Source organism: Pleurodeles waltl, chromosome 11 (genome assembly GCF_031143425.1).
Source record: "Pleurodeles waltl isolate 20211129_DDA chromosome 11, aPleWal1.hap1.20221129, whole genome shotgun sequence".
In the NCBI taxonomy this organism is placed as follows: domain Eukaryota; kingdom Metazoa; phylum Chordata; class Amphibia; order Caudata; family Salamandridae; genus Pleurodeles; species Pleurodeles waltl.
The window spans coordinates 542,953,118-542,973,851 of record NC_090450.1 but is presented as its reverse complement, the minus strand read 5'-3'; the positions used below and the strand labels follow the sequence as shown (position 1 = coordinate 542,973,851).

General features: G+C 46.2%; 1 protein-coding gene across 4 annotated transcripts; it reads right to left on the bottom strand.

Annotated features, from left to right (window-relative positions):
- Positions 1-9,651: 9,651 nt before the first annotated feature.
- NUDT18 (nudix hydrolase 18) lies at positions 9,652-20,507 on the bottom strand. 4 transcript variants are annotated; one of them, XM_069213977.1, is made up of 4 exons: positions 14,729-20,507; positions 12,921-13,134; positions 10,494-10,892; positions 9,652-9,812 (listed from the first exon to the last, which is right to left on the bottom strand). In XM_069213977.1, exons 1-4 carry the CDS (start codon positions 14,885-14,887, stop codon positions 9,778-9,780), a joined length of 807 nt encoding a protein of 268 aa, XP_069070078.1. In that variant the 5' UTR covers positions 14,888-20,507; the 3' UTR covers positions 9,652-9,777. The 4 variants fall into 4 exon arrangements, with proteins under 4 accessions (XP_069070078.1, XP_069070075.1, XP_069070076.1 ...); XM_069213974.1 differs by having other exon boundaries at positions 9,652-10,892; positions 14,729-14,931; positions 20,142-20,507; XM_069213975.1 differs by having other exon boundaries at positions 9,652-10,892; positions 14,729-14,931; positions 20,306-20,507.
- Between the last annotated feature and the right edge of the window lie 227 nt (positions 20,508-20,734).

Here is a 20,734-nt window from a genome sequence, read left to right as displayed (position 1 = left end):
GATGAAGCCTGTGTCCGCCTTGCAGCTGTGATCTCTGGAGAGAGGGATTGTTTACTTAGCTGCAGGTAGACCTCAACTGAAATTGCCAGGATACCCTAATATGATCCATGGGAAGACCTGCACATGGCCCAGCTGAAAGAATGATCTGCCCAAGGATGTCTTGATCGACATAGATCTCCTAGGAGTCACAATATCATTGCAGTTAAGTGGACAGATAGAAACCAAAGTCCAAGGAATAGCATGATCTAGAACAGGAGCTACAAAATTGCTTGTCCATGCAGCAAGGGTTAGCCTGCACTATCCTCAATCCCCTGCATGTCCGCGCGGTGACTGTATCATTTCCCTCAGTTCCCAAAGGAACACGGGCGGTCACTTTCACAAGACTGATGTGCTGGAGGAGGATGCCCTGATTCTGAAACCATTTGAAGGATTGTTCTAGCTCTTGTGATTCCGAAGACATCACCCATTTTAGGTTGCACTAGAGCTAACCAATAAATGTACTAGCTCCAAGTGAGGGGGTCAGAGGTCACCCATGGCAGCAATTCGTGCCCTTAGGCCTGTGGATGCGCCACCACTCAAAAATCATGACTGCGACTGGTAGATTTTGAGATACAGGCTCAAACAAAAGGCACCATTGGCACTAAGTAGTGGGAGCCAGCTCACTACTTCATCCAAACCCATTAAAAAAAGCATTGTGACCAGTTGGGTGTTTAACTGGTGCCTAAACTCTAGTTAATCCTGGAAAGCGCCCTTAAACCTGACACCTGTTCAAAAAGTGATCCTACTTTTCACCATGGCATTCCAATACTGATTTTGGTATCAGAAGGTTTGTTGGCGCCGCCAGTGTAGGGAAGTGGGTTGTGATGTAACGGCGTTACATAGTAAATTACAGGAAACAGCGAAGACACAGGAGCCGTTTATTGAAGCATACAGATGTACCAATTACACGTCCAGCTGTTTGTAATAATCGGTTGGGCCTTCCACCCCAGCTTATATCCCTTTCCACATTCTCATACACGCTCAATGTCATTCTTAAAATACATGTGTAACTTCAATAATCTGTGGACCGATGTGCAAGCGTGGTGTAAACAGATGACCTGCTCGCACACTGAATCCGCACCATTTAAATAATTATAACTATGTATAAAGTATGGAAGTGACACGAGCATGGAGTCTGCTCGTGAATACTTCCGACACAACAGCAACCCATCACATCAGCTTCAAATACTCCTTAATGCTCAACATCCGCAAGAGCCAGTATCAGGATACTCTGGTAACCTGTTTAGCATCAGAGCAAAGCCTCTCAGATTAAGCTGGAACTCCTCTTGTTCCTGTTGTGCCCACATCAGCTCAGTTATCTCTGCAACAGCTATACATTCCAACACAGACACTGGTGTTACTGGTTCCACTGTTACTGGAATGAATCCTGCTGGCAGCATCACTGGAAGTAGTCACATGGCAAGGTTACAGACTACCAACTTAGATGAAGGAGTACACAATTCAGATGTAGTCACTATCTTATGCCAGTGATACACTGACTAAATATTCTTGTCATACTTTCAATTCTATAATAGGAGCCTATAGGCCATTGATACACCCAAGTAGAAACAGCATATCTGGCAATATTATTTACATTTCATTATACATATACTACGTTCTATGGTAGTGTTGCGCTTATATCAGCAAATCAATGTTGGTCTCTCTTTATTAGTGAGTCCTATAACTTCAGCAACCACTCATATAATTCTAGCTAGTTCACATACCAATATTTAATCATGTAACAAAAAATCACAAGCGATAAAAGCAAATCAATTAACACCTTTTTATATACCGTACTCAATGTTCTGATTATAATAGCTTTACTTAATGTATCAGTCATTTCAATCCTTCACTGTCACATATATCCTAAATACAATTCCACTATTTCCAATTTGCAGCCACAGATTCAAATTAATTAATTCTTTCAGGTTAAATATTTAAATAAACATTTTAAATATTTTAAACTTGTCTTTAAATTATTGAGCAACCACTACCTTGCAGGCACAAAGACCTTTTTGGCTAGACATTTTAGCTGAATATTTTGAGGTTTTGCTGGTATATACAGTCACTTTACGGACACAAAATTTCCCAAATTGTAATAATACACAATAGACTGACGTGCGAGGCCAACTGCGTAATGCTATCAGTACTTAACACAAAAATATATCCCACTATACTACCATCCCCCTATACTATCCCCTATTCTACTACACTACCCTCTATTCTACCAAGTGAATGTATCTATGCACACTGTCTTACCTTTCTCCTTTACAGAAATATGCTCGAGACGAGAGTCATCATTCAGGTAGCATCCTGGCTTGCCAGCATAAAGCGAAGTCTTATCCTTATTTTTTTTATATAGTCCTTTATCTAGTTCAAATCCTGTTGCGTGGTAATTTACGACACAATCCGAACTCTACAGGGATGGGCGCCATCTTTAAATTCCCAACATATCTCATGGTAGGTACAATTATTGAAAAAACTTTTGCTTTTATTATCAGTAAGATATTCCCATTTAATGCAAAAACTTTCACTTAAATCATCAATAAAGTATTCCCCGGCATTCTCCCAATCCAAACAAGGGCGGGTGCCATCTTTCACTCCCCAAAAAAAGGTATCTCTCAAAAGCAACATTCATCAGCAAGCATCCTTTTCCAACCTATTAGATTCTTCCAAGTATTAACTTTCTCTTTTTTTGCACACTATCTACTTCTATGACTGCCCAAGTGGACGTAAATCAATGGTACGTCGTACCACGTGGGCGCAAATACCCTAAGCGGAGCACGTAGTTTATTGTGGATGCATTTATAGTGTGCTTCACCCAGCTAACAAGGTGGATGGGTAGCACGCTATTTCGTGATAGTGCTATGGATGGAAGTGTGTTTGTCTGTCATGTTGCCTAGATAGGTGGCTTTTTGAAGTGAAAAGAGTGAGACACGACGATTAAGCATTAGGTGCAAGTGTATGGATGGATGGATAGAAGTGTGGGTGCAATGTAGCCTACATGAGAAGTGCTTTGGTGTTGTGTGTTTTTGGTGAATATTGTTCAGACTGTCACAGCAAGCATGTAGCTACGCCTATGCTTGGGTGTAGCAAACAGTCGCACAAGCATATGCCTACCAGCTTTTGTTCGTATGGCAGTTCATACCCCCAAATTTTGCATTGGGGTCCAGAGGTGAAGGTTGCAAACCTTGGTAGGTGCTATCTTTTCTCCACCATAGTATATGCTCTGGATTTTACAAAGGAGTGGCATAATGCCCATTAGAATGAGCATTATATGATTAACTATGGACTGAGTTTTTAATTTTAAGAGTGCACGCAGGTGCAGCTGTGGAGTAACCAATAAGAAAGGGCGTTATACCGGCAACAACATTATATGTTGTGATGGCCTCAGCGTAGGGAAACAGAAGAGCAACCATAGCCCAGCAAAAGATGACAGGGGTATTCAGAGTATGTGAATCTACACAATCACACACTACAAACCGATGCTTACAGGGTAAGTAACATATTCCATATGGTCAGGCATGGTATGTGTCTGAGAAATCCACTTAGGTGTGGCAGAGAGTAATGAATAGTGAAGGCCAAATTAAAATGAGACACGTCATATGCTCTGCGGAGTCCACCCAGGTGCTTTAACGGACTAGCCATAATACAGCCAGCCCGAGTATAGGCTCTGAGGAGTCGTTACAGGAATGTCAGAGGAGAAAACCCATAGATATATGCTTTACACAAAAACCATTGGAAGGGGCATAAAGCAACCACTTTAAATATATGCTCTGAACACACTGCCCAGGAGTGGCAGTGGAGTAACCCAAGGCATGATCACACCCCATAGCCATATGGAACTGTGGGTCTATCCAGGAGTGGTGATAGTGCAGCCCAAGGAAATCAAACAAAGCAAAGTAAAATCGGAAAATAAGACAACACCAGGACAAAGCTAGTACAACTCACTGGAATCAAAGGGTTGGGGCATTTAAAATTATTTGGAAGAAATGCATTTTAATTTACCAAACAACAGGAGGAACATGTGGCGTGTTTCAAGGAAAGACTGTAAAGGAGTCGTTCTGGCCCTCACCCCTGCTAGACCTAAAAAGGACAAAAGAGTGAAGGCATCAAAGGAAAGCTTCATTTACCTCCCCACCTTTTACCGTGACACTGAGGGAGGAGGGCTATCTGAGGATTACTGTTTGGCATGGATTGAAGACAAATTGTTGCAGACACAATATAAAGCAGCTAATACAAATTGCAGGGATTCTGGGCACGGCTGCCACCCATGGAACTAATTAAGAATGCTCTGGCCACATACACTTAAGGAAGTAAAATAGTTTACAGGCAGGGCCAGGTCATCTGTGCCTCCAGGAAAGCACTATGGAAGTAAAGGACCGGTAAGAATTTCCTGGTGCTTCTTCCCTTGCAGCAGTTCAACAAGACTTCCCAGGAGGAACAGAGACCGAGAATAAGTGGAAGTGGTTCACAAAGGGCAGGTTGGCCTATCAATCAATCAATCAGAGATTTATAAAGCGCACTACTCAGCCATGAGGTTCTCAAGGTGCTGAGGAGGGGAGGTGGGAGAAGGTTGGGGGGGGGAGTGGGGGGAGGGTTTCTGCTACTGCTCGAACAGCCAGGTCTTGAGAAGTTTCCTGAAGGTAAGGAGGTCTTTGGTCTGGCGCAGGTGGGTGGGAAGAGTGTTCCACGTTTTGGCGGCGAGGTGTGAGAATGATCTACCTCCGGTTGTAGTTCTGCGGGCACGTGGGACGGTTGCGAGGGTGAGGTCGGCGGAGCGGAGATGCCAGGCCGAGGTGTAGAAGGAGAGTCATTTGTTGAGGTATTCTGGTCCGGGGTTGTGCAATGCTTTGTGAGCGTGGGTGAGGAGTTTGAAGGTGATTCTCTTGTTGACTGGGAGCCAGTGCAGGTTTTTTAGGTGGTCTGTGGTGTGGCAGTGGCTTGGGATGTCCAGAATGAGGCGTGCGGAGGCATTCTGGATGCGATGCAGCCTTTTCTGGAGTTTGGCTGCGGTTCCTGCAAAGAGGGCATTGCCATAGTCCAGTTTGCTGCTTACGAGGGCTTGGGTGACTGTTCTGGTTTCGGTGGGTATCCATTTGTAGATCTTTTGGAGCATGCGGAGGGTGTTGAAGTAGGAGAAGGGGATGGCATTGACTTGCTGGGTCATGGATAGTGAGGAGTCAAAGATGAATCCTAGGTTGCGTGCGTGGTCGGTGGGAGTCGGAGCGGTTCCGAGAGTGGCAGGCCACCAGGAGTCATCCCATGCGGAGCGGGTGGAGCCGAAGATGAGGATTTCCGTCTTGTCGGAATTGAGTTTGAGGCAGCTGCTCTTCAGCCATTCGTCGATGGCCTTCATTCCTTCGTGGAGGTAGGTCTTGGCGGAGTCCTTGGTAAAAGAGAGGATCAGCTGGTTGTCGTCGGTGTATGAGATGATGTTGAGGTTGTGGGATCGGGCGATGTTAGCGAGCGGAGCGATGTAGACGTTGAAGAGGGTCGGGCTGAGGGACGAACCCTGGGGTACGCCGTAGATGATTTTGGTGGCCTCTGAGTGGAATGGGGGGAGACGGACTCTCTGGGTTCTGCTGTGAGAAAGGAGGTGACCTAGTCCAGGGCTGTCGTGGATTCCAGCATTGCTGAGGCGTGAGCGTAGGGTGTGGTGGCAGATGGTGTTGAACGCATCCGAGAGGTCCAGGAGGATGAGGGCCACGGTTTCGCTGCTGTCCAGTATGGTTCTGATGTCGTTGTTGGCGGCGATGAGGTCGGTTTTGGTGCTGTGGTTGCTGCGGAATCCGGATTGGGAAGGGTCCAGGGTGCGGTTCTCCTCTAGGAAAAGGGTTAGTTGTCTGTTGACGGCCTTCTCGATTACTTTTGCCAGGAAGCGGAGCAGGGAGATAGGCCAGAAGTTCTTGAGGTCCTTTGGGTCCACATTGGGTTTTTTAAGAAGGGCGTTGATCTCGGCATGTTTCCCTTTCTCTGGGTAGGTGGTGGACTCGAAGAAGCTGTTGCTGATCTTCCGTATTTGGGGTGCGATGATGGAGTTTGCTTTGTTGAGGATGTGGTGAGGGCAGGGGGTCAGATGGAGAGCCGGAGTGGATGGTGTTCATGCTTTCGATGGTGTCGTCGTTGATGGGGATCCAGGAGAGCAGGAGGTTGGTCGGAGATGAATCTGTGGTGTTGGTGGTTGCCGGGGGGGTCTGGGTGCTGAAGCTGTCATGGATGTTTGCAATCTTGCAGTGGAAGTAGGAGGCTAGGGAGTTGCAGAGGTCTTTGGATGGCGGGATGTCGTTGGCATTAGAGCTGGGGTTGGAGAGCTCCTTCACAACTTTGAAGAGCTCCTTGTGGCTGTGTGCGTTGTTGATTTGGTCTTTGAAGGTGGTTCTTTTGGCGGCTCAGATGAGTTGGTGGTGTGTGCGGATGGCGTTTTTGAAGGCTGTGTGGTTGTCCAGAGTCTGATCTTGGCGCCACTTTCTTTCGAGTCTTCGCCAGCTTTGCTTAGATTTGTGGAGGTCAGCGGTAAACCAGAAGGCCTTTCTGTTGGTGCGTCTATTGGAGGGATTCTTGATTGGGGCTAGAGTATTGGCACAGGTGTTGACCCATTGCCTGAAGTTGCGGGCAGCTGCATAAGTGTCAGTGGTGTCGATGGGTGAGTTCTAGGAGAGGGTTGCAATAAGTTGGCCTTCTGTGACCTTGTTCCAACTGCGGTGGGTGATCCGTTGGGGGTGGTGGTGTGTTGTGGGTTTCTTGAAGGAGAAGTGGAGGCAGCTGTGGTCTGTCCAGTGGAGTTCGGTGGTGTGGCTGAAAGAGACGTGATTTCTGGTGGAGAAAATAGGGTCAAGTTTGTGTCCTGCGGAGTGGGTTAGTGTTGTGACGAGCTGTTTGAGGCAGAGGTTGGAGAGGTTGTCAAGCAGGGTGGTGGTGGTGGTGTCATTGGTGTTCTCGAGGTGGAAGTTTAAGTCTCTGAGGAGTATGTAGTCAGTGGATGTGAGAGCGTGCGTGCTGATGATGTCGGTAATGGAGTTGCTGAACTGCTATCGTGGGCCGAGGGGTCTGTAGACAAGGGTCTCTCGGAGGGTGGTGTTTGGGTCAGTGTGGATTTGGAAGTGCAGGAGTTTGGCGGTGCTGAGGGTGTCTTTGGTGTTGGTTGTGATCCTGAGGGAGTTCTTGTGGATGATGGTGATGCCTCCTCCTGGTTTGTGGGGGTGGTCCCTGCGAGTGATCTTGTAGCCGTCCAGGATGGCTATGGCGATGTCAAGTGCTGAGGAGGGGTTCATCCTGGTCTCGGTCAGGAAGGCGATGTCTGGGGAGGCTGAGTTGAGTAGATTCCATAGCTCTACTGCATGCTTGTGGACAGAGCGGGTGTTGAGGAGGATACATCTGAGATGGTTGCGTCCTGCCTTGGTGGGTCGTTGGTGTGGAGGCTGGTGAAAGTGCAGTTCCGGCAGGAGAAGGATCTGCGGGTGGTCTGTGGGGAGGCTTGAAGGCAGGCGGGAGAGCGGCTGGTGTTGAGGGCGCGGAATGTGGCGGCGGCGTAGTGAAGACGTGCATGGCTGTGGTGGGGGGGGGGGGAGCCAGGGGTTCTGGCGCTGGGTGCGGTCCGAGCGCAGACGGGCTTGCCATTATGTAGGGAGGTGGGGGGAGGCGAGGACAGCTGTGAGGCAGGAGCGGGGGTGAAAAGGGGGGTGGGGCCATCAAAGGGGGCGTGTCCGAAAAAAGGGTGCAGGCCGCGGAGGCAGCAGCGGTGGGGGAGAGCAAAAGTGAGAGAGAGATAGCGGAGTGAGTGAGAAACAAGGAAAAGGAGCATTAAGGGACAGTACTGGAGCAGAGAGCAAAGCAAAGCAAGAGGAGGAGAGAGGCAGAAGGTAGCCTAGTAGGAAAGCAGAGCTCTCCCAGTAGACACCAGGGATGAGGCACAGGCAGAAGGCTGTGGGTGGAGGAGGGCCTCGAACTCCTGACAGGGGACAGGAGTTCAGATGAGCCAGGGAAAGGGCTCTACTTAGAGGGTAGAGCCACGGGAGGCAGAGCAATGCACTTAGTTTAATTATGCTGCTTGTCCTCAGGGCAACTGTTAGTATAGTATGCATTTCTTGCTCTGGTAGTGTAAGGATCCTATGTGAGTGTGTGTTCTTCTTGTCTGCTTCTAGTTCTGGGTCATCATTCTGAAAGTCTCAGTGGGGGTGGCTGGTCTTGCGTTTTACTGGCAACTTGTGCGAGTATGCAGAGATGAGCGATACGTGTTCAGGTGCTTTTCCTTAGCTTGTGGAGTCAGTGTCTTCACTCTCTTGATGTTGTGTTCTAATATTATGTGATGTTGCGGTTGCTTGTGAATGTCTGGCAACAAGTTGTCTCTCCCACTGTCTCCAAAGAATTGCCCAATGATGTTTGTCACTTGCAGCTCCAGTGGCTGTTGTCAAACACGCCAGCATGCTACGTGAGCTTCTTCACAATTACTGCCAGATGGGACTGGCTGTGCCCTAAGCCAAGCCATGAATCATCGCACTTGTAGCGCACTTGTATGGCCAAGACAGCGCCCAGAGCTAGCCAGGTTAAGTGGGTTTTTTTCCACCAAAGTACTTTACATCGAAAACCAAGCTTGTCGTCTGATGTTCCGTGGTGTCCTTCTCAGGATTGTTGCTCCTTCCTGCTACCTGTGCCTTACCTACATATTTGTCTGCAGAGCCCTGTGCGTACGAAATAGGAAGGAGGAAAGGTAAGGGGGATTCGAAGTGTTCAAGGCCGAAATTAGACAGCGGGAAACCGAGCGAATTAGGGACACCAATTGTTCACTGGCTAGATCCCAAGAACGTGATAGAAGTTTTAGAAACTGCTGTTAGGCTAGAAGATGATACGCTTTGGAATTTGAGAAGATTTTTGTTGTGCAATAACTTGGGGGCAAATAGTGTTTGTTGAAAGGGATTTAGGGTGTAGACGAGTGGTGAACATAATTCACAATTCCTTAACCACAGGTACATTTCCGAAGGAGTTCAGGTATCCTACATGTGGCCACTCATTAACAAAAATAACCTGGACTTCGCTGACCCAAACTACTACTAACTAATCTCAAATGGACCGTCCCCTGGAAAACTGATAGAAAAAGTCCTGGCGGCCATGGTAAATCAGTGGAAAATAACGGTACCCACCATTTATACAGGCCAGTATCCGCTGACAGCCTCACAGCCTCTCAAGGAAGTTAGTTGTGGCATTTCTTCACTCTCTTCCCCATCCACAGCATGCCTACTTCAAAGATGTTTAACAGATGCTCACCAAGTCTTCATATACTAGAGAAAGCTGCAGCCCTCACGTACAGCTTACACCGTTGCACGTCATTGTGGAGCCCCAGCTGAACTGGATCGTGTGCCGGGGCCAATGATTGTGTCTTGCTGATAACCTTGGCTTGATAAACCTCTCTTCCCGGGTGTGGGCGGCCTCTTACTGCTAAACAGACCATGAACAGCTCCACAGCTAGAGTGGATAGAACAGAGAAAAGCCACGGTGATTGGCCACAGGGCCGATGAAGACCTGTGTAGAGGCAACTGATAGTCAATAGTGACTGGCCACACTGCAATGCTTCAGTAATAGATGAGTAATAATAAAGAACTGAATTCTAAACAATTGGCTTTTTAAAATAAATATCTTTATTTGTGGGTCGCTTTCATCACATGGAAGGTTTTTACATAGTGTACCCCTTGGATTGAGGCTCATCACCAGAAGTGGTCTCACGAAGTAAATGGGGAAATTTCAAATCGAGCCGGGCCTCTGAATGACTGCTACATCTGGAACAGAGTACACCACATGTCAGGATTTGCCCAGGATATAAATATTCCTTTCACAGAGCTACCAACCATTTTATGGCCATATGATATTTTGAAATGTCCCAATTTTCCCATGTGCCAGTCCATTTCTCCCTGTGAGCCAGGCACTTTATTTAATGATTAGTAGTTTTCCACCCCACAGGTAAGATCATTTTCCTTTTCTCATGCAGTTAGCATGCTGCTCCAGCTGTACAAAGTGTTCCTCATTGTGACCGACCGCATTGTCCCAGACGGTTGTCCAGTTCATGGCACGATGTGGTGATCTTTGCTTCACAAGTGTATGAGCAACATATCTGCTATAATATTATGCCTGCAAGCCTTTGTCAAAAAAACACAAATGGTGGCTGGAATGCGGAACCAATCAAACATTCACTCCCAGTCAGAGATCTGGGTTTAAACCATCTATTTTCTCATTCTTTTGTCAGACTGGCAACACTCTGGCCTAGCTATGAAGTGTAACCACAGTGTTAGCTGAAAGTCTTTGGAGCAGTTGACTCTTTACAGCACCCTGTGGCACCAGGAACCACTCGAAGCCCTCTCCGATTATCCCAGGGGGTGCTGTATCACTTGATGCTAGGCTATGAGTGATTGACACTAGAACATTGAGGCATACTCCATCAGCCCCACCTGCCTCAGACTTACCCAGGTGTTGCAGTGCTAGTACACCCCTGATGTTGACCTTCACCTCTGGAAGTAGTCGCTTGAGGAGCCGGTTCATGGCAGACATAGTGCTGTGCCGGGACTCAGCAAAGGTGGAGCCACTAGCAGTCACTGGCAGGTGGTAGCTGCTTTGATTAGACACCATCACCCACACGTCCTCTGCACTGCTGGTAAAAGTGATCAGAAACCTCTGGCTGACCACAGCGTAGGCAGTCTCATGTGGCATTAACAACGGATGGCTGGGATTTTCATGGTACTGCAGTGCTAACTTAATGAGCGGATGGATGTCGGGGGCTCTTAGGGGGAGTGTAGTGGTCCTGTCCCACCAGGCGGCCTGAAGAGACTCCGCATCTGCTTCCTTGGTTGTCTTCAGGGTTCCACCTGCAAGGAACCCAAAGCACAATGAGCCTTCGCACGGAGCACGGAATCACCAAGTGCGACCACAGACAACATCAGAGTATTAAGCAGAAGAAACTCACCAACACCATAAGAGCAATAAGCATTGGCTACATGTCAGAAGGTGTTTAAGCACTGAGCAATAGATGGACTTTAGCCAAAGTTAACACCTTTCAAGCAAGCAAGGGGCCAGAGAAAACAGTGGGGGTCATGAAGGAGAGCCAGCAAGGACCATGTCAGTGTGTACACCAGTAGGTGGCCTTTAAACTACTAAGGTGTTCCATGCAGGTGGGAAAGCAAGAGAAGAACCATGCAGAAGCATCACGTGTGGAGACAGAACAGAAGAGAAATGAGAGACTGTATAAGAGTGTCATGTGGTATCACAAGTACATTGCAGTGTGAGCATGTTAAGCAGGAGAGACTAAGATACAGCATTAAAGCATTAAACAGTAGAGAAACCTAGAGTTGCCAATTTAGGAACAATGAGGATGACAACAGAGACATCAAAGCAGCAAGCTTGACCTAAGGAAGAGAGAACAGCAGGGAACAGATCCAGAGACGATATATACCTTTCAAGAACAGACCAAAATATGTCAGAGCCAAACAAGTGAGAGACTAAAGTACAACAAGTTGGAGAATGACATCAGAAACAATATCTGCATGCCAAGAAAAGATGAACTAGGTAACATACAAAAATGTTAAGCAATAGAGACAATGTACGCCTGTCAAGCAAGAGAGCCTAAGAAACTACTTCAGAGCGTCAAGCAAGAGAGAGGTAAAAAAACTGTGTGAAACATAAAAGTGATCCCAAACCACGCTGGTATGTTACAGGGAGGTGAAGTGAGGTCAAAGGAAGGTGTCAGTAAAAGAACATGTTAGAGGGAATCAGAAAAGTGATCCCAAACCACATAAGTAGAGGAGTGGTGAGGTCAAAGGAAGATGACCATAAACGAACGACAGCAGTATAAGCAGTAACTCAGCCCTCTGTAAATACAGCTGTAGCAGGATTCAATTCCTTTTGCATCACTGCCCACTTCCCACCTCTTAGACTATGGCAAGTTGTTGCTTATTCGAGCATTGCCTTAGGGTGTGGGATGGGTTCTGAAGCCAAAAACACTGGACTGGCCCCTCATGATTCACTCCAGAGCAAAGGTAACTGTGATCTTAGAAGATTCGGGGAAGCCCATGCTCCTGAACAAACAGCACAGCGAGGACCGCACACTTCAGACCTGTATCCTTCACCCCTCATTTTATAGCTTCAGTAATGGCCTCGTTCAGCTCTGTGCTTCCAGCAAGAAGAAACACTTCCCGTAATGCCGCACCTATGCTTGTCAACCATGAGGAGAGCAAGAGAGGCGCCGCACACAAACGCCAAGTGAGGACAGCATAAGAGAGACCAAAGGCCGTGTACGTTCAAGTAGAAAATAAAGTACAGCCAATGTAAGAATGTCAAGCAGGAGAGACTTAGAAACAACGCAAAAGCTTCAAGCGGGAAAGAAACCCAGAGATTACATTAAAGTGTCAAAGGGAAGGGGGACTCCAGAGACATCAGGCAATGAAGCACATTATACAGACCATATCAGAGCATCACACAAGAAACTGACCCAGAAACTACGGATAGTCCACAAAAGAGAGAGACCTGGTGACAAGTTTCCATCTGGAAACTAAAAGAAAATGTCATTCAGCCAAACAGGACACAGACCCAGATAAATGATGCTTTAAGCGGAGATAGACACTATACAAATGTCAGTGTTTAAAAAAACAGATTAGAGATGCACAAAAGGATTAAGCAGTAGAGACAATGTAAGTCTATCAAGCAAGAGACTAAGGAACACGACCAGAGCATTAAACGAGAGCAAGGCCAGAGACAACATCAGAGTGTCAAACAGGAGACAGATCTCAAAGACAATGTTGGTGTGTTAAGCAGAGGCGAGGACAAAGGGCGAGGCCTATAAGGAAGGAAGTTAGAAACACAGGACTGGTTGCTTATGATTCACACCACAGCAAAGGTACCTGTGATCTCTGAGAGGAAGACGAAGCGGATCCAGGAGGGTCCATGTTCCTGAACTGCCAGTAGAGTGCGGGCCTCACAATTAAGACCTGTCTCCTCCTGCACTTCCCGTTTCATGGCTTCAATGATGGTCTCATTCAACTCCATCCTCCCAGCAGGAAGGTACCACCTTCCGTAACACTCCTCCTTGGCCTCCTGTATCATCAACACCTCCTTCTGGAAGGCACAGGAGAGAAAGAAAAGCAGGTGACAATCTCTTACAACATTAAGTGACACATCCCCTGCATCTATTAAAGCACAACTGTCAAGCGTAGTGGTAGGATTTATGCCACTGGAGACATAGCCCCTGCACCACACCATATAACTTATTGTGAGTGCACAGCAGCCTCACTTTTGCCATTAGAGATAGTGTATTTGCAAAGATAAGCTAATACCTACAGGAGTGTCATACCTCTTATACCACAAGAGACAAATTACTGATGGATAACTTTGCCTGCAGATTTCTCACCTTTTGAATTACCTAAGGCACATGACTTGATACAGAAATAGTTAGCATAGCTGTAGATACCTGGGAACTTCAGCAGCGGCTCTATACCACCTCTGGACATTACTACACAAGTCTATATATGGGGCCACAATGTGCTTTGGCATCAGTTCCTGTTTTTCAAGCCCTTACAGTGCATATGTGGCACTACCCCCGGCTTCAATTTTAACAAACCCATCCAAATTCTTAGGTAAGACGCCACCTACTGAACTTTTGGGATTTCAATCCTTAAAGAGGTGCACGAAGCAGCAAATGATTTCAGACATAACGTCTACATTTTGTGACCGGGATTCACTTAGGACGAGTCAGGTTGCATCAAAAGTGCTCTCATTGAGCTATGTAGTTTATGGCCAGGGCTCATTTTGATATGCAAGTATATTCCTATTCAGCCCAGCGCAAAGGTCACCTAAAAGGAAGTCTTCCCAAATGGGTTTCTCCCATAAAAAAAACAGCAAAGAGAGGTTCTCTTTCAGAAGGGGATACCATTCTTGGAACCGATCCTGGAGTCACTGGTGTGCTTCCCTGGCACAAATGTCCCAATCTGGCTATGTATTGAAGAAACTCTGACCAGGGTGTTCTGTGATAAAGGCTGACGCCTCATAGGTAGGTTACCATTAGGAGATGGTTGACATTTTCAAGGTTGCTCTTTCCCCTAAATATATCCATGGTGAAGAATTCTAATTAATTTAAAGTCAACAATGTAAGCTTTTCCACAGGGGCGAATTTGCATAGCTCCTACCACCCCAATTAGGGTCTCTAGGTGGTGGGGCAGATGTTGCAAGGTCAGAAGCAAATCTGGAGAAGGTGAGGCCTGCCTGACTATATCCAAGTTGATCTGAGACTAATGATGGTAAAAGCTGGACGCTATACCGCCAACCAGACCTGTTGCCATGCTTGGGCTGTATAGCACCTATCGACCCCCTGGACTGTCCCCTCTACTGACTGATTCTTTAAGGGCACCATAGCTTTAAAGATTTGTAGTGCCATATAAGCTTTCAATTCCACCACCAGGAAGCATAGGCTTGCTGCATGCAAAGAACAAGAGGGTCTCCCTCTCTGGTGTTGCAATGACACCCCTTCCTCCATGCCTTTTAAGTGCTACAGAAGGTTACAGTCCTGCCCTCCCCCATCACGTGACACATAGATTCTACAAGCAAGGAACGAAGGATAGAGGCTGTAAGTGTATGGACCTCCTCGCTCTTGATTAATTCCACAAGCTTCATTGTCTAATCATGCAACCATTGTCAGTCTCCGCTGGCCACTTACCTGCTCATTGAGGATGACAGCCACAACAATGTAATTGACGTTCTTTCTCAGCTTTACAGGCTGCAACATTTCAGGGGCTACATCGTATTTTGCTGGCTCGTCCACGCCTTTCCCATCCAAAAGCATTTCAAGCTCATGTTCCACCATCTGCCAGGCCATACTTGAGGACTACTTCTGGAGAACTTCTCACCCTGTGCAGTACACTGATGAAAAACAAATGGGCATAGTTAAGGTGGGCAGAATCTACTTCCATAATCCTTCTCTCCAGACCAGTTCACAGTATTGACTAGATCCCCATCTTGACAACCCACCAGGACCCTCCATGAAGCTTCAAACCAGTGCTGCTGGCCATTTCACAGACAGTGGTAGCCGATCAAGGGGTGTTCTCTCAACTAAGGATTGCTCCTGGGCATCAGTGAGAATAGTCAGTCCCGCTGTGCTCTGTCATTGTAGACCTCCACGCTCAGTGCTCTGTCATAAGGAGCTACCATGCTGGGCACTGTCACACTTAACAGTCTCATTACTGTTCAGTCATGAAGGGCTGCCTTGATTATCACAGCATCAAAGCAGAATGCGTTTGGCAGGCGCACTATCTTCATGGATAGAAGAGCTTTGATCAGAAGTAGATCATGCCCCATTTCTTCACTGAATGCAGTCATATCTAAATGCTTCATTCAGAGCAGTGGTAGACTGCTTTGCTCAGTACAGAGGCATGCTGACTGTTTGACTCCGCGCATAGCCATGGCCATGTACTAAGATCAGCACACTTGTTTAGCACGCACGATCTACAGCAACTGCGCGGCTCAGTGCACAGTCATGCACCACTTCTTCCCTCACAACACACTCGCAGTTTGCTGCCTTGCTTAGAGCGCTACTGTGGCTAGCTGCTTAGCTCGGTGCAGTCTCATTGCCTACTGCCTTGATCAGCCCCTCTGATTGTGGACTCCCTCATTTGGTGCTCTGTCATGGTCGACTGCGTCAGTCAGGCCACTATCACAGCAAATTGACTTGTCGTCTCCTCACCACCACTCTCTTAGCTCTCTTGTCAATGCCCCATACTTTTCTAACTTGTTTCACTTTTTTAAAACCCCTCAGACACTGAAACTGTTCAGTGAATTAAACGTTTGTTTTGAGGTCTGTGTGCTACAAGGCTGTTTCCACCTTTTATCATTCTGATGTTGAAACACTAGATTCCATCAAGTTCTATAATAGTATATGTTAGCCGTAGCGCTGTGAAAAGCAACAAGGGTTATAGCAATTACTATATACAATCAATTTGGCGTTATTTTGCTGCCCTAGATCACCCTTTCTACATAAAAGGCACCCACTCAGTCCAGTATTTTGCTCTCTTCCTCCTCCCTCTTCTCTAGCATTCCACTGAAGCTTTTAAGATGGATCCTTTTTATCGGAGAAGCTGTTACTTCCCTGACATTACATTGTTTTCGGCCCGCGCTTTCCCTCATAGACTCTATGATGTCCTCCTCTGGATCACTCTGCCTTGGCTCCGCACGCTGATTGGACCCCCTTACTCTGGCTCCGATCAGTGTTTCTCTTCCATGGATCCTCCCCTGCTCGATTTCTCCGGTGGGTTAGACTTTTAGCCATCCGCTGGAGAGGCCCATTACACATCGACTTTGCATGCTTCACTCATGGTTGTAGAGAAAAGACTTTGAAATCACATGTTGCCCTCTAGGACTCATCTTCAACCCCCAAACGATCAAAATGTCACTCATAGGCTTCCATAGGATCGCACAGCTGAAAACCCTCCTTCACGTCGTTTTTTTCTTCACACTGATTTTAATAGGTTCACTGTTCCAAAACTGCTCGATGTCACCCTCTGTAGAGATTTAAAATTTGGGCGGTCTGTGAAATTGTTACATCTTTAGCACTAAAGACATTAGTTTGGTAGTCCTGGGCCCCTGAATATCAGAGATGCTACCTAACTCATCTCCTGCTGCATTGTGGCAACAATAGCGACCCGAGTCTGGAAAAAAACAACACACTGTATTCCACATGCAACTGTTCTTTGGCCCTATCAGTGCAGGCAAGGGCAAATCTTATTGGGTATAAATAGCTTTACAAAGGCTGCACCAATTATCTGTGAGGTACAGACAATCAACATAGAATGCAGACTAGAAACAAAGTGAGTGGAGGCTAGGATGACCACATTTTAAAAATAGAAATGCCGGTCAGTTCATACACATAAGTTGGAAGTGTCTATGGAGACAAAAAGGACTACAACGACAGCACCTCCTTCCAAAAAAGACAGGCTAAAAATAAGAATTACAAAAATGGCAAGTTTGTTTTAGATGTTGTGTAGACAGCTCTAATTCTGCACTTATTTACTAGAGCAAACGTTCACGTTTCCCCACATCAAGCATAAGAAGCTTAAGGGATCCAACCTTTATGTTTTTTTACTTTGCGATGTTTTGGAGGTTTTTATTTTGTTTTTGAACTTCACGTGTTCAAGTATCAGAATGCAAATTTAAAAAAGAGGACTGGATGAGAAATGCATGCCTGAAAAGGTGTGACTTGAGAGCTCTGCTAGTTCAAGGGACTGCTTTAATTAATTGATGACCGTTTAAAAGATAGTGCTGGAAAGAGCTCATAGCGCCGGAAAATGGGTGACAAAACATTGATAGAGGTCAGATAGTGGTGCACTCAATTCTCCCTTGTTTATCTCAAAGTCTTTGCTACTCCAAATTCATATGTTGTAGAATGAATTTCTAGCTGGTCTTGTCGAAACCTGGGACTGTCTAGTCTTGATTCTACCTCCTGGTTCTTTCTTCCACCTGCCTATCATTTCTACTCTGTCTCACTGTTGCAGGCTCTTTCTCATCTTTCATTTCTCGATATGTCACTGTTTCCCTATCACATTCTTCTTTGTTCTGCTTCCCTTTTGGAATTCCTTCTTTCTTGCTCTAGCTTAAAGAGTCTGACGGTGAGCTATAAGGCCTGGCTCCAAAAGTGAGTTCCAGTGCCCATCACCTCCACAAATCAGCCACTGGTCATGGCTTCCAATGTATCATTACTTTCGAGTTCTGGTAATGCATCAGAGTACCAACACCCTCTTCTTGGCCTAAGTGCGCTCTGAAACAATATTTTCAGTGGCTAAACTAATTCATCGTGACAAATAAAGGCAAGTGCTACAGGATCAGCCACACACATTTATTGTGTCCCATGCCTTGCCCTGCTGAGCTGTAGTCTGCAGAAGAATGATGGAAACGGAGCTTCCTTCCCCACTACCAGCATTTCTTTCTCCAAATACTTACTTTCAATAATACCCCTTCCTCTTACTCAAGATGTGCCATAACTGGAAGCAGGATTTGAAAGTCAAAGGCCATCCAGCTGGATGCCGGCATACAACGTCTCCAGACTGAACAGCCCATCAGGGAAAAAGAACAATATATTCTGTGGCCGACGTGCAATATACAGAGGTATGAAAGTGTTTTCATTTCTCAATCTCTGTATGTAAGGAATGCTGATTATTTATACTAATAAAACATTTTTACATAGCACATAAAATGTGTTTTCTACATAACAGCTGGTGTTACGTACAACTAAATTCAATGCTACACATTTTAACCTTTGAAAATGAAAGAATAGGTTAAAATCTGCAATGATCCACATCTATGCCTTTGAGGGATCAATGCAGCTGTGTGCATAAACCACTAAGCTTTTTTACCAGGACTAGAACTTGTGATCTGCAGGTTACTCAAGGGTCCCTGTAAACCAGAACTCAATTGGCTTTCTTACTCGAATACCTACCGGTCCTGGTGCAGCTCTAAGCATTTTGAACGTTTGTAGCACCATAGCTAGCATCATGTACTGTGCACATCTGCACACTCAAACGTTACAAAGAAGTGGGGGTACGTTGTAATGTGTGTGTCTACTTTTGGTACAGTTATGTGGTGGCTGGCACTGATGTATCATCACTGTAGGCTGAGAGTGGTGTAAGAAAACCGCTGTCATGACCTTCTTTATTTGTTACAAATAGTGTACATTGTAATATAAAGTATCTAGCATGGCTCGGGATTTAATTCAGGAAGTCAGTCTCAGTTGACGAATGGTTATTGTTAATTAGCACTGGTGTTGCTCCTAGTTTGTCACTAATATAGCATTGCAGTGCTTTACGATAATTTTGGGCGTAAGCACCTACTTCAGAGGTCTCTGTGTAATGTGCTGGACGCTGGTTTGAATCATCATATACAGAGGGTTGTTTTACCTGCTACGAAGCAGTGCATGCAACCTCCCAGTCACAGGTTTGTTATGAATTAGATGTCTAAGCAGGTTCATGTTTTATTGCAGTCATTCGTCTGCAACCTAGGGGTCACATGTTCCAGCACTGACGAAATGGTTAAGTGTTGGCAGCTGGAAGCACCTGCATGTAACCTACTAATAAGAAATCCTTATGGACACTTATTCAATCTGTCACTCTTCCCGGTTTATAAAATCAGTATTACCAATTTGGTTAGTAATTAACATCAATTAATAAGGGCCAAACACTTAATTTGTATTCTGTGTGATATAAATGATTAGTACAATTACACATATATGGCCAAACATGTAGGCATAGGTAAGTACATGATATGCAGTGTGTGGTCGGTAGTCATGTTTTTTCCTTCACTAGCTTAAACTGATGAAACGCTCGTTTCCAGCCTTCCCCCATCACTCTACTATCATCAGACACGTTTTCTTTAAAAGGCTTTTATCATTTTCAGAGCTCTTTCTGTGAAATGCTTCAATTCCCGGTTTATTTCTTGGACACTTTGTGCAGTGGCTTTTCTTGAATACTTCCTCGATGGGACGCTGGATCTGGAGGCAGGGGTGCAGCTATCCCCACCTGGAAACCATATGACTTGTTTACCTGCTCCTAGATACATCCAATTCTGACAAATGGAATTAATGGTTTAGCTTCCATCTGTTCCGACCCAGAGCCCTAGTTCCAGAAAGAACGGCACTAAATACTAGTCAGCAGCTCTGCATTGCACACACTTAATGCCCCTTGCCACTGCTTCGCCCCTCTGAACACTAGTTCAGTGGGAGTAGACTGGGCACTGGGAGCGTGTTGCCACAGAAGACCTGCCAGTGAGTTTGTGTGCTGCAGAGAACACCCAGTAGTCTGAAGCAGGTACATTAAGACCCAGAGGTTTTATATGCCCATTCAGAACTGTGATCAGCACATTACCCAAGCGTTCCTACTGCAAGTAACCACCTTATCTATCTTACGTGTATTATGCCCTAAGACTTGATTGATAGACATACAGCTCTGCAGCAGGTGTCTTAACACCGTGGACTACCTAAAAGCGTGTGCTGTTTGTGATCAATAAAACATGCCAACTTTACCAGCACATTCCCCTTGCAAATGTCATTGAAGGCAGAGTTTATAAACAATGCATAGGAAATGACCGACCATGGACTGATGGACACCGATTCCAGTCGTCGTGAATACGCCCCTTTCTGCCACCAAAACCTCGCCCTAAATGTGAGGGCTCCTGTGGCACAGTTGTTGTTTCATTTTGACACTGTCAACCCTCCCCCAAACGGCAGGGGGTTACAAAATGCGGGTGTTGTTACCTCCGCCTCTCATACCGAAGACCTTCAAAATCCGATTACCTCTGCTTTGCCCTCGAAACTAACCAACATCAATAAATGACGGAAAATAGGTAATCGGGAAGGTAGTGGTACAGTCATTGACTGCATAAGGGGCGTTACTAAGGGCTCTTCGTAGCTCTCAGACACATCCTGCGAATTGCCCAAGAAATAACTCGCCCCGGAAACGAAAGCTCTTCCGCCGGCTGCCCACTGTATAAACCTCCCCGACGCTCCGGAAGTGAACCCCAGTCACACGTTGGCCGGTGTTCCGTTCACGAGCAGAGAGGCAGTTAGTGTAGTGTTACAGTTCGTCTTCGTCTGTTTGTGTAGTTCTCCGAGGAGGGCTGGGAGGGTACAGGGTGGTAAAGAGCTGCCGACCTAGAATCTAGGGAACCAGATCCGAGTCTTAGC